We start from the raw sequence: 13,093 nt of genomic DNA on the forward strand, positions 1-13,093 counted from the left end.
CAACAAAAAAGCATCAAAAGTGAACCACTACATTTTGCCACCCGTACTTTTGAAAATCTGGGCACAATATATTTTAGTTGTAGAAAAGATTAAAACGATAAAGAAGCCTTACAGTGAGCACTATAAATTGAATAACGGTACTCACTGTATTTACATAGAATGTATAAGTACATGGAACACCGAAGGGATTCCCTAGCCTGTTTCAGAGCGGAGCTGATGACAGGCCCAGAGTGACCTCAATGTTACTACTAGTCGTAGTCAGTGCTATACAGCCTAATGCTGCAGCTGATACTAATATTAATATAAGGACGCGATGTAATACTGATGCGTAGTATTTCAGGCTCTATCAAAGTCGCATGACTTCAAATAATGTACCCTTGTTTAGGACTGGTGTTCAGGTTACGGTGCACATTACTGGTAGGAAAGTCGTTGACATGATTGCGTTGACGACTTCGGCCTTTTGGCGAACCTTGCGGAGCAGAAGGTGCAGATCAGCGAGCTACATACAGCAGGACTAAGCCACGTGCTATTTGGGCAGTTGTGCATCGAGGCCTTTAGATAAGATCAAATTCCCTAAAATAGGAAGACACAAACCAGATGCACAACAATGTCCGGACTAGCGACAGAAATGGTGGCTTTAATTGAGCTCTGGGAACTGATCTTAGATCATCACTTGGAGGAGTTCAGCACGTATTATTGTGCTTAATTGAAGTCATTTGTATCTTGTCTACGAGACAGCGGCGTCTTCGCATGTGTGGCTACGGTCCTGGTTGAGCAGTTTTCCTTCTTCAGCTTTCATGCCGTCGCTAAATAATTCACGGCATCGGTCAGTAGCCTATCGATAGCATTCACTCTTTTTAAAACCCTCTCTCCGATAACAGGTTGCTGAAAAGCCTTATTATTGGACAGTTGTGCGCAGACAACAGTTATCAGTAGCAGGCAAACAATAAGACCGGGTAAAGCGCAAGAATAATTGCGACCGCGACTTTCACTATCAGCATCAGGTAATTACAATTTTCGGGTAGGCTATTCAGGTAGCCTGCTGTTTTCAAATATGTGACCGTCTCACAATAGTTTGTAACATAGTATACTTTTATCGTAGCTATAGTCTATTTATTAACATTTTAATGAACGTAGCCCATTTTGTCATCTTGGTTTTAGAAGTGTTTACCTGACCGCTGGACGTCACAATGTCGGGACCCAATAGTGATCAACTGCATAGATCCACATTAAAAATGTACTCGGTGAGTCTGTATATTTTGTTTTATTTGATTTGAGAATAAAGAATGTTTTTTAATATACTGGTTACATATGCAGTTTACAATACTTTCTTCGTATTGACTTTATTTAGTTTAACTGAATTACCTGAAAAGTGTAATATTGTGATATTTTGATCTCGAATACCTTACGTAGCACTATATAAGAACAGTTCTGTGGTCCTTAGCCAAGGCCGATATTCGTATAGGTTGACGTATCATAATTGGTCAAGATTCAGGATCGAGATATTGAAAACATAACATTTCAATGCAAAACAGAATAACACATTTCTATATATATTCTGTACACCATTTAAAAAAATGTGGAACTGTCTATTCTTAGATAGCTATAAATAGCATCACTACTTTATTATTAAGTAACTGAGAGCTTTGCTGTAGAGTATTATGTTCACTTCACAGTAGGTAATACTAAACTAAGATGGTTGATAGCAGCCTGTTTCTGTCAGATGTTTCCTGAATACTCTTTCACACAGGTGAAAAACAATATCAAAATATATCATTAAAAGGCATTCACTCATTCTGACTGTAACGATGGAAAATGAATGCAATTTTATTTGCGTTGTGATATAATCCTCTCATCCATACTTTCCACAACTGTTGCACACTTTGATCTAGAAGAAATTAGCTTTTTATAGCGCTGTACCACTGTGGTCCGTGATTTCCCAGAGCAACACTTAAAATATCCTTCTTCCCTCTCATGTTAAGTGACGTATCTTAGTGTGGAGGTGTTAATCTCTCTGTGGTTTGATGCCACTGGGGGTTTCACCATATGAAGCTCAGTCAAACATCCAGTATCATTTTAGAAAGAAATGTTGGGTATTTGTTCATTTTTCTTTGTCAATACCTGAGTGGATAGATGAAAATGAATAACAATACATAAAAGGCAAGAGCAATTGTAATTGGTATGTTAAAATATAGAGATGGCAAATAATTTTTTGGTTTTAGGTAATGTAATTTGTTACTCTGATAGAGAGAGGTCGTGTTTAAAGTGACTGTAATTGATCAGTAAGATCATGTGCTCATGCTTCACACACACAGAACCTGATGGAACAGTTCAACCCTGGCCTGGAGAAGCTAGTGTCTCTGGGAAACAGTTACGTCCAGGCTTTCCAAGGTGAGAGGAGTTTGTGTGTTGAGTGTGGTGTACTCAGGTGAGTGTGCTAACTCCATAAAGGCACTGAGTTAAAGCAAGTCTTAACTAGTAATGAGTAGACATTAATCTTTCATGTCAGTGGTGCTTTGTATAAACATTACACGGCTTGTTTATGTGCCGTCCACGGCTTGCTGTAACGTGACAACAGTCTGCTGTTTTTGTTTTTTTTAAAGCCAAGTGTGGTTTCCCTCAGGCACAAATTAAAATGTGTGAAGGCCTTGGTCCGATCAGCAAGTAATGACACTGTAGCTCTTCGGCCCTGTCTAAATACTTGGGTTAGATGGGAAGTCCTTGTTCCCCTCTTTAGCCAGTTGCTAATTTAATTCGGAGCCACATGTGAAACCCTGAATGATCAGCTGGGGCAGGTGTGGGTTGAATTTGAATAGAGGGTTTTCGCTGAAATAAAAAGTTTGAAGCCAATGCTTTTGTGTGTGTTTCAGCCTTGGCTGTGACAGGCGAGGCCTACTTCTGTGCGCTGGCTAAGATTGGTGAGCAGGCTCTGTACACCATGTCTTCTGGCCCATTGGGTGAGTAGTGTGTCCTTCAGTACCACGCTTGTGCGTTTGTGTTCGTGTTTGTGTATGCATTTATGTGTGTGTTTGTGCTTGTGTATGTGTTTTTGTGTATGTGTGTGTGTTTGTGAATGCGTGGATGTGTGTGCGTGTGTGAGTGTGCGCATGTGAGCACATATATTCATATGTGTGTCTGTTTGAGTGTGTCTGGAATTGGAACACATGTATAACTGGGGTGCACTGGTGTTTACCTGCTCAGAGCAGTCATATGAGGTAGCATGACAGTGTATGTTTGTGTGTGTGTGTGTGTGTGTGTTTGTGTGTGAGGGAGGGCCCGGGGTATGACAGGCTAGAGATCGGGTGGCTGAAGTCTCTAAATAATGTATTGAGACCGGTTTCAGCCTTGTTCCATGCATTAACCTAGATTGCCAAATTGTAAGGGAATTTTGTGTCACTTAAGGGCCCAGCAGCTGTCACATTCTCAAGGGAATGTGCTGTTGATTTTCCTGTCCGACTTCATATAGTAGTGTTTACTTAAACCTAGTATGGACAAGTCCTCTGAAATGAATAATATAACGTAACATAACGGTGAGAACTGGCTATTCAGCCCAGCAATGCTCGCCTTTTCCTGCCGCTGAAGTGTACCTGCTGCTCACGTAGTTCACCTGAAAGTAGTTCTGCTTCCAATTCCAAGCTATTCCATGCACTCTCTTTGTGAAAAAATGCTTCCTAATATCTGTGTGTAATTATATGTGGAATATGGGGCTGTATTTTTTTTGTCGTCAGGGGACGTCTTGATTCAGATCTCCGATAGTCAAAGAAGACTTACTGCTGAACTGGGCGGAGTCGTGAGTTTATTTATTCTCTTACATTCTGATCGTTTAATAATAGTAACAACAATAATAGTATTTTTTATTTTTTATTATTATTAGTATTTTTCTGATGTGGTAGTAGTACTTGTCATTGTAGTTTTCACAAGAGATGTACATTAGTTGTTGAGCATGACTATAAAATTAACTTGGACAGCATTTTAGTCATCAGTCTTGCCATAAAGCTCTTGTAAGGTAGCTGTTCATTTGAGTTGTAAAGCTAAGTTTATCCTTTTTTTTCTCTGCAGTTTCAGTGGTTCCATGCTGAAGTGCTGCAGATGATGGACAATAACGTCATGTTGGATGAAGACTACATATCAGTGAGTTCCATTTTATTTCTCCTCTTCAGAGCAAGGCTTTCTCTTATTCAGTTCAGAGAGATGGAGAGGTCTTCAGTGGGTGTATTGGTTGATTTTATTTCATGATAAATCTTGATTTTGTGTGTGGGTGTGTTATTATGATGTATTCACTTAGTTGTATTTTTGTGATAGTAGTAAACTATCACCATGTTTACTGTTCAGTATAGTAGACCATTCATTTTTCACATAAGCTACATGCTGTTCACGTAATGTACATGAGCCAAGGAAGTAAGTGGATGATTACATGCCATGCAGAGTAATGATATGTGAAATAGGGCACTATATGAGTATGCATGTGTGTCAGTGCTAGGGTCAATTCAATTTCAGTTGGGGAAATAATTAGAAAATACTCCATAATTTACTTTAGGGATTTTCTTCAGGAATTAAATCAATTTATATTGAAATCATGGACCTCAGCCCTGGTGTGTGTGTATGTGTTTGTGTGTGTGTATGTGTGTTTGTGTGAGGGTGTGTATGTGTGTGGAGGTGTGTATGTGTGTGTATGTAGGTGTGTGTACCTGTGTGTAGGTGTGTATGTGTGTGTGTGTGTGTGACGGTGTGTGTGTGTAGGTGTGTGTGTGTGTGTGTGTGTGTAGGTGTGTGTAGGTGTGTGTGGCGGTGTGTGTGTGTAGGTGTGTGTGTGTGTGTGTGTGTGTGTGTGTGTGCAGGTGTGTGGAGGTGTGTGTGCGCATGCATTTCTGTCTAAGTTCCCACTGTCATGTGTCCTCCAGGGCAGCAGGAGGCAGTATGAGGTGGAGGTGAGAAACCAGGCCGCAGCTCTGGAGAGACAGCTCAGGAGGGGGGCTTACAGAGACACACTGGTGAGCCACGGGGGAGATTATCTGCACGGCACCACGTGAACTGTAAATGCTTCTTTACAATGGTAACTGGTTTATGTGTGTGTGTGTGTGTGTGTGTGTGTTTACGCTTTGTATTTTCAGGAGAGCAGTGAGTATATGCAGTTTCTCCGGCAGAGTCAGCGTGAGGTGATGATAGAGGAGGAGAGGAGGTATCGCTTCCTGGCCGAGAAACACTGTGGCCTCACGCAGTCTATAATATACCTCATCAATAAGGTACAACACACACTCTCTATGGTACATCTCACGCAATCTATAATATACCTCGTCAATAAGGTACAACACACACTCTCTATGGTACATCTCACGCAGTCTATAATATACCTCATCGATAAGGTACAACACACACTCTCTATGGTACCTCTCACGCAGTCTATAATATACCTCATCAATAAGGTACAACACACACTCTCTATGGTACATCTCACTCAGTCTATAATATACCTCATCAATAAGGTACAACACACACTCTCTATGGTACATCTCACACAGTCTATATTATACCTCATTATTCATATCACCCCAGCAACAAGTATTTATACCGTTTTATGCATGTTTTGTTCCTTTATTTCTGACAGTGCACTCTTTATAGTACATCTCACTCAGTCTGTGATGTAACTCATTAAAAGGCTCAGAAGACACTCTTAGTCCCTATCCGACCATACCACAGTATACCAGATTGCCCTGTCACAAAGTGAATGAACATCTCTGTCCTTATTCTGCTATATTCACCGATCATGTGCCATGTCTCCTCACCGGCGGTGCGCGGGGTTTACTGTGTCGCAGACGGGAGCTGCCGTGCAGCAGAAGGCGGACGGGTGGAAGGAGAAAGTGAGCGAGACGAAGATCCCCAGAGCCCGCAGCCCGCTCCTGCCCGAGCAGGGCCCTGCGGTGAGGAGCAGTGTGGGGGAGAGCAGGAGCAGTGTGGGGGAGAGCAGGAGCAGTGTGGGGGAGAGCAGGAGGAGTGTGGGGGAGAGCAGGAGGAGTGGGAGAGCAGGAGGAGTGTGGGGGAGAGCAGGAGCAGTGTGGGGGGAGAGCAGGAGGAGTGTGGGGGGAGAGCAGGAGGAGTGTGGGGGAAAGCAGGAGCAGTGTGGGGGGAGAGCAGGAGCAGTGTGGGGGGAGAGCAGGAGGAGGGGAAGAGCATGAGCAGTGTGGGGGGAGAGCAGGAGCAGTGTGGGGGGAGAGCAGGAGGAGTGTGGGGGAGAGCAGGAGCAGTGTGGGGGGAGAGCAGGAGGAGGGGAAGAGCATGAGCAGTGTGGGGGGAGAGCAGGAGGAGGGGAAGAGCATGAGCAGTGTGGGGGGAGAGCAGGAGCAGTGTGGGGGGAGAGCAGAAGGAGGGGGGAGAGAGCAGGAGGAGTGTGGGGGGAGAGCAGGAGCAGTGTGGGGGGAGAGCAGGAGCAGTGTGGGGGAGAGCAGGAGGAGTGTGGGGGAGAGCAGGAGGAGTGTGGGGGAGAGCAGGAAGAGGGGAGAGCAGGAGCAAGGGGGAGAAAGGAGGCCTGTGTGGAGAAATGAAACAGTTGTCTCCAACCCTGGTCCTGGAGAGTTATGTGGTCTGCTGGTTTTCATTGTTATCCTCCACTTAGTTAATCAGTTACAGCAGTTGATTCACCTGCTGTAACTGAAACCAAAAACCAGAAGACCCAGTAGCTCTCCAGCGCATTACCATCTGGAGATAGTGTCAGGGAGCGTATAGGACAAACACTAAGGGCTGTTTTCAATCGCTTATTTTTCACTTTGCCTGACCTGGAAATCGATCATGGTCCGCCATCTTTCTAGCATGACAGTGTTCCGACATTCCAACCCAGTAAATGCTCCTTTTTCGGAGCTAGAAGTAGAAGTTAGGAGGCACCTGATCGCGTCCTTTGTGGAAGTATTTTTTTTAGAAATGCGTGACGGATAAATGATCCACCTGTGGATCCACCTCTCCCCACCTGCCACGCATATGCAACGTCTGCAACTGACGTGGCTTCAAACCGACGGTTGAAGGAGAAGGAAAATTAACCTATTTAATTTCACAATTTCCCCTTCTTCACTTCCTCTCCTCTTTTTCTTGCCTCTCCCAATGGGTGGAGCTGGGAGCAGGAAGAGGTGAACAATAAGCGATTGGAAAGAGCCCTCCGCTTTATTGCATGGCCGTCCTTTAGCAGGCCGTCTTTTACATCGCATTTCATTACAAGGCATTTAGCGGACGCTCTTATCCAGAGCGACGTACAACGAAGTGCAGATCAAACACAAGTACAGGTGCGAAGAGGACCTGAGAGGACAGTACAGTTCCGAGTCCTAGCGTAAACATACAGATACAATCGGAACCCTTGAAGAGTACATCAACTTCCAAACTAGCATACCACAGTTGGCAGAGTACAACAATACAATAGCTAATACAAAAAACAACAATATCTAGACAACTATATAAGTGCCATTACAGTCTATGGCATATATACGGCTAATCATGGTGGTGAGTTAGGGAGGGAAAGGTGTAGCCTGAAGAGATGAGTCTTCAGTCTGCGCTTGAAAGAGGTCTTATCCAGAGCGACTTACAATGCAAAGGAGCATAGAGTGCATCCGCATCACATGACTGTACTGTGAATGTCTGGTCTCTCCTCAGCGCCGAGCATCTGTGGGCGCCCTCCTGCAGACAGGAGGGAGGGAGGAGGACAGAGACTACAGCTGGGCTGGCAGAGAGCATCAGCAACTGGGAAAAGTGCCCTCCAGAGGTGGGAAGACTATTTATGAAGTTGTCATACTAACTATATTATTATAACATAGACGGTTGCAATAGAACGGAAAGTACATGACAGGAGTAATTATTTTGTTACGTTTATAGCAGTGAACTTAATGCACCCTTAATCCTTGCATATTTGACAAACGACCACTGCTGAACCACTGCATATTCTTAATTTCCCTCTCTATCTTCTGTCCCTCTCCTCTCCGTCCCCCCTCTCCATCTCTCTTCCTCCCCATCTCTCTCTCTCCCTCTCCGTTCCCCCTCTCATCTCTCTTTCTCCCCCCCTCCATCTCTCTCTGTCCATCTCTCTCCCCCACCCTCTCTCTCTTCCTCCATCCCCCGTCTCTCTCTCTCTCCCTCTCTCTCTCTCTCTCTCTCTCTCTCTCTCTCTCTCTCTCCCTCCCTCCCTCTCCCTCTCTCTCCTTCTCTCTCCCGCTCTCTCTCCCTCTATCTCTCTCTCTCCTGCTCTCTCTCTCACTCTCCCTCTCTTTCTCCTGCTCTCTCTCTCTCTCTCTCCCTCTCTATCTCTCTCTCCCCCTCTCTCTCCCTCCCTCCCTCTCCCTCTCTCTCTCCCTCCCTCTCTCTCCCTCTCTCTCCCGCTCTCTCTCTCTCTCTCTCCCACTCTCCCTCTCTCTCTCTCTCTCTCTCTCTCTTCTCTCTCTCTCTCTCTTCTCTCTCTCTCTCCCTCTCTCTCCCCCCACCCTCTCTCTCCCTCTCTCCCACTCTCCCTCTCTCTCTCTCCCTCCCTCTCTCTCCCTCTCTCTCCCGCTCTCTCTCTCTCTCTCTCTCTCTCTCTCTCTCTCTCTCTCTCTCTCTCTCTCTCTCTCTCTCTCTCTCTCTCGCTGCAGCTCCCTCTCCCCTCCCGGCTCGTTCGCGCTCTAGCTCTGTGGGCGAGTCTCTGGGGCTGGGTGGGGTCAGGCACATGCGGGCGCTGGTGTCCCACCCCGCCACCTCCAGCCCCACCCTGCTGCCCTTCTCCCGCGACGAGGTGCTGAGCGTGCAGCTGCAGGAGCCGCGCAACGGCTGGCTCTACGGCAGCGTGGAGGGCAGCTCGCGGTGAGCGGTGTGTGTGTGTGTGTGTGTGTCTGTCTGTGTCTGTGTGTGTGTGTGCACCGATGTGTGTGTGTGTGTGTGTGTGTGTGTCTGTGTGTGTCTGCGTGTGTGTGTGTGTGTGTGTGTGCGTGTCTGTGTGTGTCTGTGTGTGCGTGTGCGCGTGTGTGTGTGTGTGTGTGTGTGTGTGTGTGTGTGTGTCTGTGTGCGTGTGTGTGCATGTGTGTGCGTGTGTGTGTGTGTCTGTGTGTGTGCGTGTGTGTGTGTGTGTGTGTGTGTCTGTGTGTGTCTGCGTGTGTGTGTGTGTGTGTGTGTGCGTGTCTGTGTGTGTCTGTGTGTGCGTGTGCGCGTGTGTGTGTGTGTGTGTGTGTGTGTGTCTGTGTGCGTGTGTGTGCATGTGTGTGTCTCTGTGTGCGCCGGTGTGTGTGTGTGTGTGTGTGCGTGTGCTTGTGTTTGTGTGCCTTTACTGTTGTCGTGTAAAGGATCTTTTTTCCTCCATAACTCTTCTTTCTCTCTCTCTCTCTTTTCTCTTCTGTGCTGGTCTCCACAGTCACGGCTGGTTCCCTGCTGCTTATGTCGGACCCATAGAGGACCCCCCTAGATCCACTGTACCCAGGTAACACATAATAGCACAAGGCCACTAGTGTCAGCATGCAGGTGTCCCTTAAGGAAAAGTATTGAATTGCATTAAATCTACTGCAAATAAAATAAAGTGGATTTCTGTTATTCTTCATCTTTGCACCAATGACATTTAAGCTCATAGTGGTTTGCCACATCAAGATGTAAAAGACCTGGAGACTGTTTCTGTCCAAATAGCACTGTCCAAAATAGTATTAATTTGCCAGGGTAACTTCAATGGGGAAACTTGCGTTTTGGCACCAGAGGCTTAATGAGCTGCAATACCTCCGGTAACCACTGGAGTCCGCGAGCTTCTGGGAGAATGTCAATCCCTGCTCCCCTGTTCTCACCCTCAGCACAAACAACCTCCTGGAGCCCGAACTCACGGAGCGGCTAAACAAGCTGGACAGCAGAGGCTACAGCGAGATCCCTCCCCCAGCTCCGGCCTCTCGTCGGGGGTCGGCTGACCTGCGTCCAATCACACCCACCCCAGAGAGACGGACCGAATCTTCCTCCAATGGCAAAGTGGCCAATGTGCAGTATGGCTACAACGAGACCCCGCCCGCACGCAGGGCATCGACTGATTTCCGTCCAATCACGCCCACCCCGGAGAGACGAACAGAATCTTCCGCTGACAGCAAGGTGGGCAGAGTGCATTGTTGGTAAAAAGGGAAAATATTTATTAAAGGTAAAGCCCAGCATTTGTGTCAAACAGGAAGTACATTTCCAGCCAGGGGGCATAGAGTGAAAACAGTTCCTACCTATGACCACAATCCTGTTTTATAGATTGACTTCAATCCCTCACGACGGATGTAACAGCAGGTTTTTACCTGATTTGGAGTCTGCGATGCTACAGTCTAAATAAGTTGTCCGGAATTGGCCAGTCACTGTGGTGTCAATTCCACCGGTCGTAAGCCATGCAGAATGGCCTGAACAGCTATTTCTATAATGAAAATTCAGTTGTTTTCTGAATATAACAATAGAAAAATCAGTTTCCATCTAAATTCTGTGTTTTCTCCATGTAATAAAAACGATGTTCTCACAGCCGCAGTCTGACAGCAAGAGCTACAGCGAGATCCCGCCCCCGGCTCCGCCCTTGAGGAGGGGATCGGCAGATCTCCGTCCAATCACGCCCACCCCTGGGTCCGCTGACAGCAAGGTGGGCAGGGTGGTGCATGATGGGTAAAAGATCGCAAGTTCTTTTGAGCCCATCGGTGTTATTTGACCGTTACCCATGTGCATGGTATTCTCCATAGATGGAGAGGCAGGAATGTATGGAGGGTAGTTTTTGTTGCCTCCAAGAGGGCTGTGTGCCCTTGCTTGGGTATAGAGGTCTTGAGCAAACAGCTGTAAATGCACCATCTGCAGAGTGAGATACGCGGTCATAGGGTCTTCCAGAGGACACCACCGTGGTGGATTTACTGCCCTCTCTGTGCGAGGGATAATGAAGTTAAGTCTGGTGATCATATCTCTTCTGAGCAAATGTTCATATGCTGTGTTTTTATGTCCTTTCCAGTCCATGATGCATCTGGACGGCCGACCAGAACTCTTCCCGAGGTACGGACGCAGTCTTTAAAGAGTGCAGCCATTCCTTCTGTTATTCAATATAATTACCGGCCTTTTATAATTTATGAATGTTATGCAACAGTCAGTGAACTTAAACTCCGCCCCCCTCTGCTTTACAGGGGGACGAATCCTTTTGCGACAGTGAAACTTCGGCCTACGACAACCAATGACAGATCAGCCCCTCGGATTCACTGACGTTGGCCACAGCCACAACATTGCTGTGCTGTTAAAATAGTAAGGTCGTATTCTTAGAAAGGTATAGAGTCTGGATAACCTTGAAGCTGAATTAGATATTCAAACACATATCATTTTTCTGGATTACCATGATTGTACTGGTGTAGTCCTGTCGGCTCACATATGAACATATTTAATAACTTGAGCAACAAAAAATTATATTGGGCTGGTTTCACAGACACAGATTAGGTTTAGTCCTGGATTAAATTCAGTTTTATGTGAAGAATCTAAATTGAATTTAGTCTAGCACTGGGCTTAATCTGTGTCAGCGAAACTGGCTCATTTAAAAAAAAAATTGTCTTATTGAATCTCATCAACAAAATGAATGAGAACAATAGGGTTTTTTTTAAGACCACACTTTTTAAAAAAGAATTGCACTTTTTTGTGAATGTACATAAATAGGCAACCTTGTCTAAATGAGCGCACACTGTAACAAAATAATAAAATACTAGCAAGCATATGCATACTGGTGACAATATGTTAAGCATACCGTAGCAGGCTGTCTATCTAACAATGTTAAACTGTATTACAGTGTTTCACTGGAAATGGCATTCTTATTTGTATTTTGGCTTTTTTACCGTAGTCATTTTTGTGTATCACTTTTGAGGGCTTTCATGACTGCAATTTGATGTTGTCATTCATTTTAGGCGTATTACTGCAGTGGCTCCAGCCTTCTTGCAGGCCAGCACATCTTTCACGCTGGGAAACGGGACCTCTTTTGAGTGACCACACTCTGCTTTCTTTCTCAGGTTGTGTGTTTTCATCTCTGGGACAGTCCTGCTCTTACCTGGCTACATCAAGCGCTTGGATGTGGACAAACTTACAACTGTACAAACTTACTGATTTTCTGAACTGCTTTTTTCTCTGCCTCTAGTGAAAAGGCACTTCTCTATGTGTGTTGTGTTTCATCCACAGATGAAAACAGAGTAAAACCATGACTATACATTCAGTGTTATTTTATGTGTGAACAGTCCATGCAAAAGGAAACACAAGAGCAACAGATAACACCTGTTAGTCATCTGTTAACTTCATTTTGAAAATGGGGGGACTCAACTTAAAATGGTTTCTGCAAAATGGTAAAACATATACACATGTAAGTACCATTAAATAATAGCTGATAGTCCGTTCATTTGTGTCATCTGCATCTTTTGATCTCAAATCCAAATGCCTTAAGTATATAGCAAAAATGACAAGTTTCACAACCATATTTCTGGAGTGTATACGGACAGGTCCCAAATTATTGGCATCCTTGATAAATATGTGTAGGTAATTCTGTAATGAGAGTAAATTTATTGAAATAAAGTAGTTTCCCCATATGTTTGAACGCAACATACAGATAGATATAGATTGATAGATAGATTCTTACATTTATAATATTTATTTATTTTAGCACTTTTCTCATCATAACTCACCTCAACCACCACCAATGTGCAACACCCACCTGGGTGATGCAACGGCAGCCATTTTGCACCAGAATGCTCACCACACATTAGCTGTGGTGGAGAGGGAGAGAACCATTTCGAAACCAGGATGATTTTAGTGGCAGGTTGAAAAGAGCCAGGTTGGGAATGTAGCGAGGACATTGGGGAACCCCCTACTCTTTGCGAAGAGTCGGATGGGAAAAATAATAATGTAATGAGAGTAAATGTATTGAAATAAAATTTTCCCCATATGTTTGGACACAACATATAGATTATTATGTGTGTCGTTTATTATATACAGCCTTTCTTCTTAATTTTTCATTAAGGGTGCCAATAATTCTGGAGCTGACTGTATATACGTGAGTACAGTATGTATATATAAACTATATATTTGTGTTGAAGGTAAATGCCACAAACACAAGTAACTGAGGCGACAGAAAGAAATTGCAACC

At 45.0% G+C, this 13,093-nt stretch overlaps 1 protein-coding gene across 1 annotated transcript; it reads left to right on the top strand.

Moving 5' to 3' along the window:
- The first annotated feature begins 1,190 nt into the window (after nucleotides 1-1,190).
- baiap2l2b (BAR/IMD domain containing adaptor protein 2 like 2b) lies at nucleotides 1,191-12,209 on the top strand. The gene is made up of 16 exons (XM_061222983.1): nucleotides 1,191-1,244; nucleotides 2,316-2,391; nucleotides 2,871-2,957; nucleotides 3,729-3,790; nucleotides 4,060-4,131; nucleotides 4,902-4,991; nucleotides 5,112-5,243; nucleotides 5,814-5,918; nucleotides 7,633-7,741; nucleotides 8,601-8,808; nucleotides 9,353-9,418; nucleotides 9,777-10,062; nucleotides 10,466-10,579; nucleotides 10,937-10,977; nucleotides 11,106-11,220; nucleotides 11,970-12,209. The coding sequence occupies exons 1-15, from the start codon at nucleotides 1,191-1,193 to the stop codon at nucleotides 11,179-11,181; spliced, it is 1,578 nt and encodes a 525-aa protein (XP_061078967.1). The 3' UTR covers nucleotides 11,182-11,220; nucleotides 11,970-12,209.
- Nucleotides 12,210-13,093: the final 884 nt, after the last annotated feature.

Source organism: Conger conger, chromosome 2 (genome assembly GCF_963514075.1).
Source record: "Conger conger chromosome 2, fConCon1.1, whole genome shotgun sequence".
Taxonomy (NCBI): domain Eukaryota; kingdom Metazoa; phylum Chordata; class Actinopteri; order Anguilliformes; family Congridae; genus Conger; species Conger conger.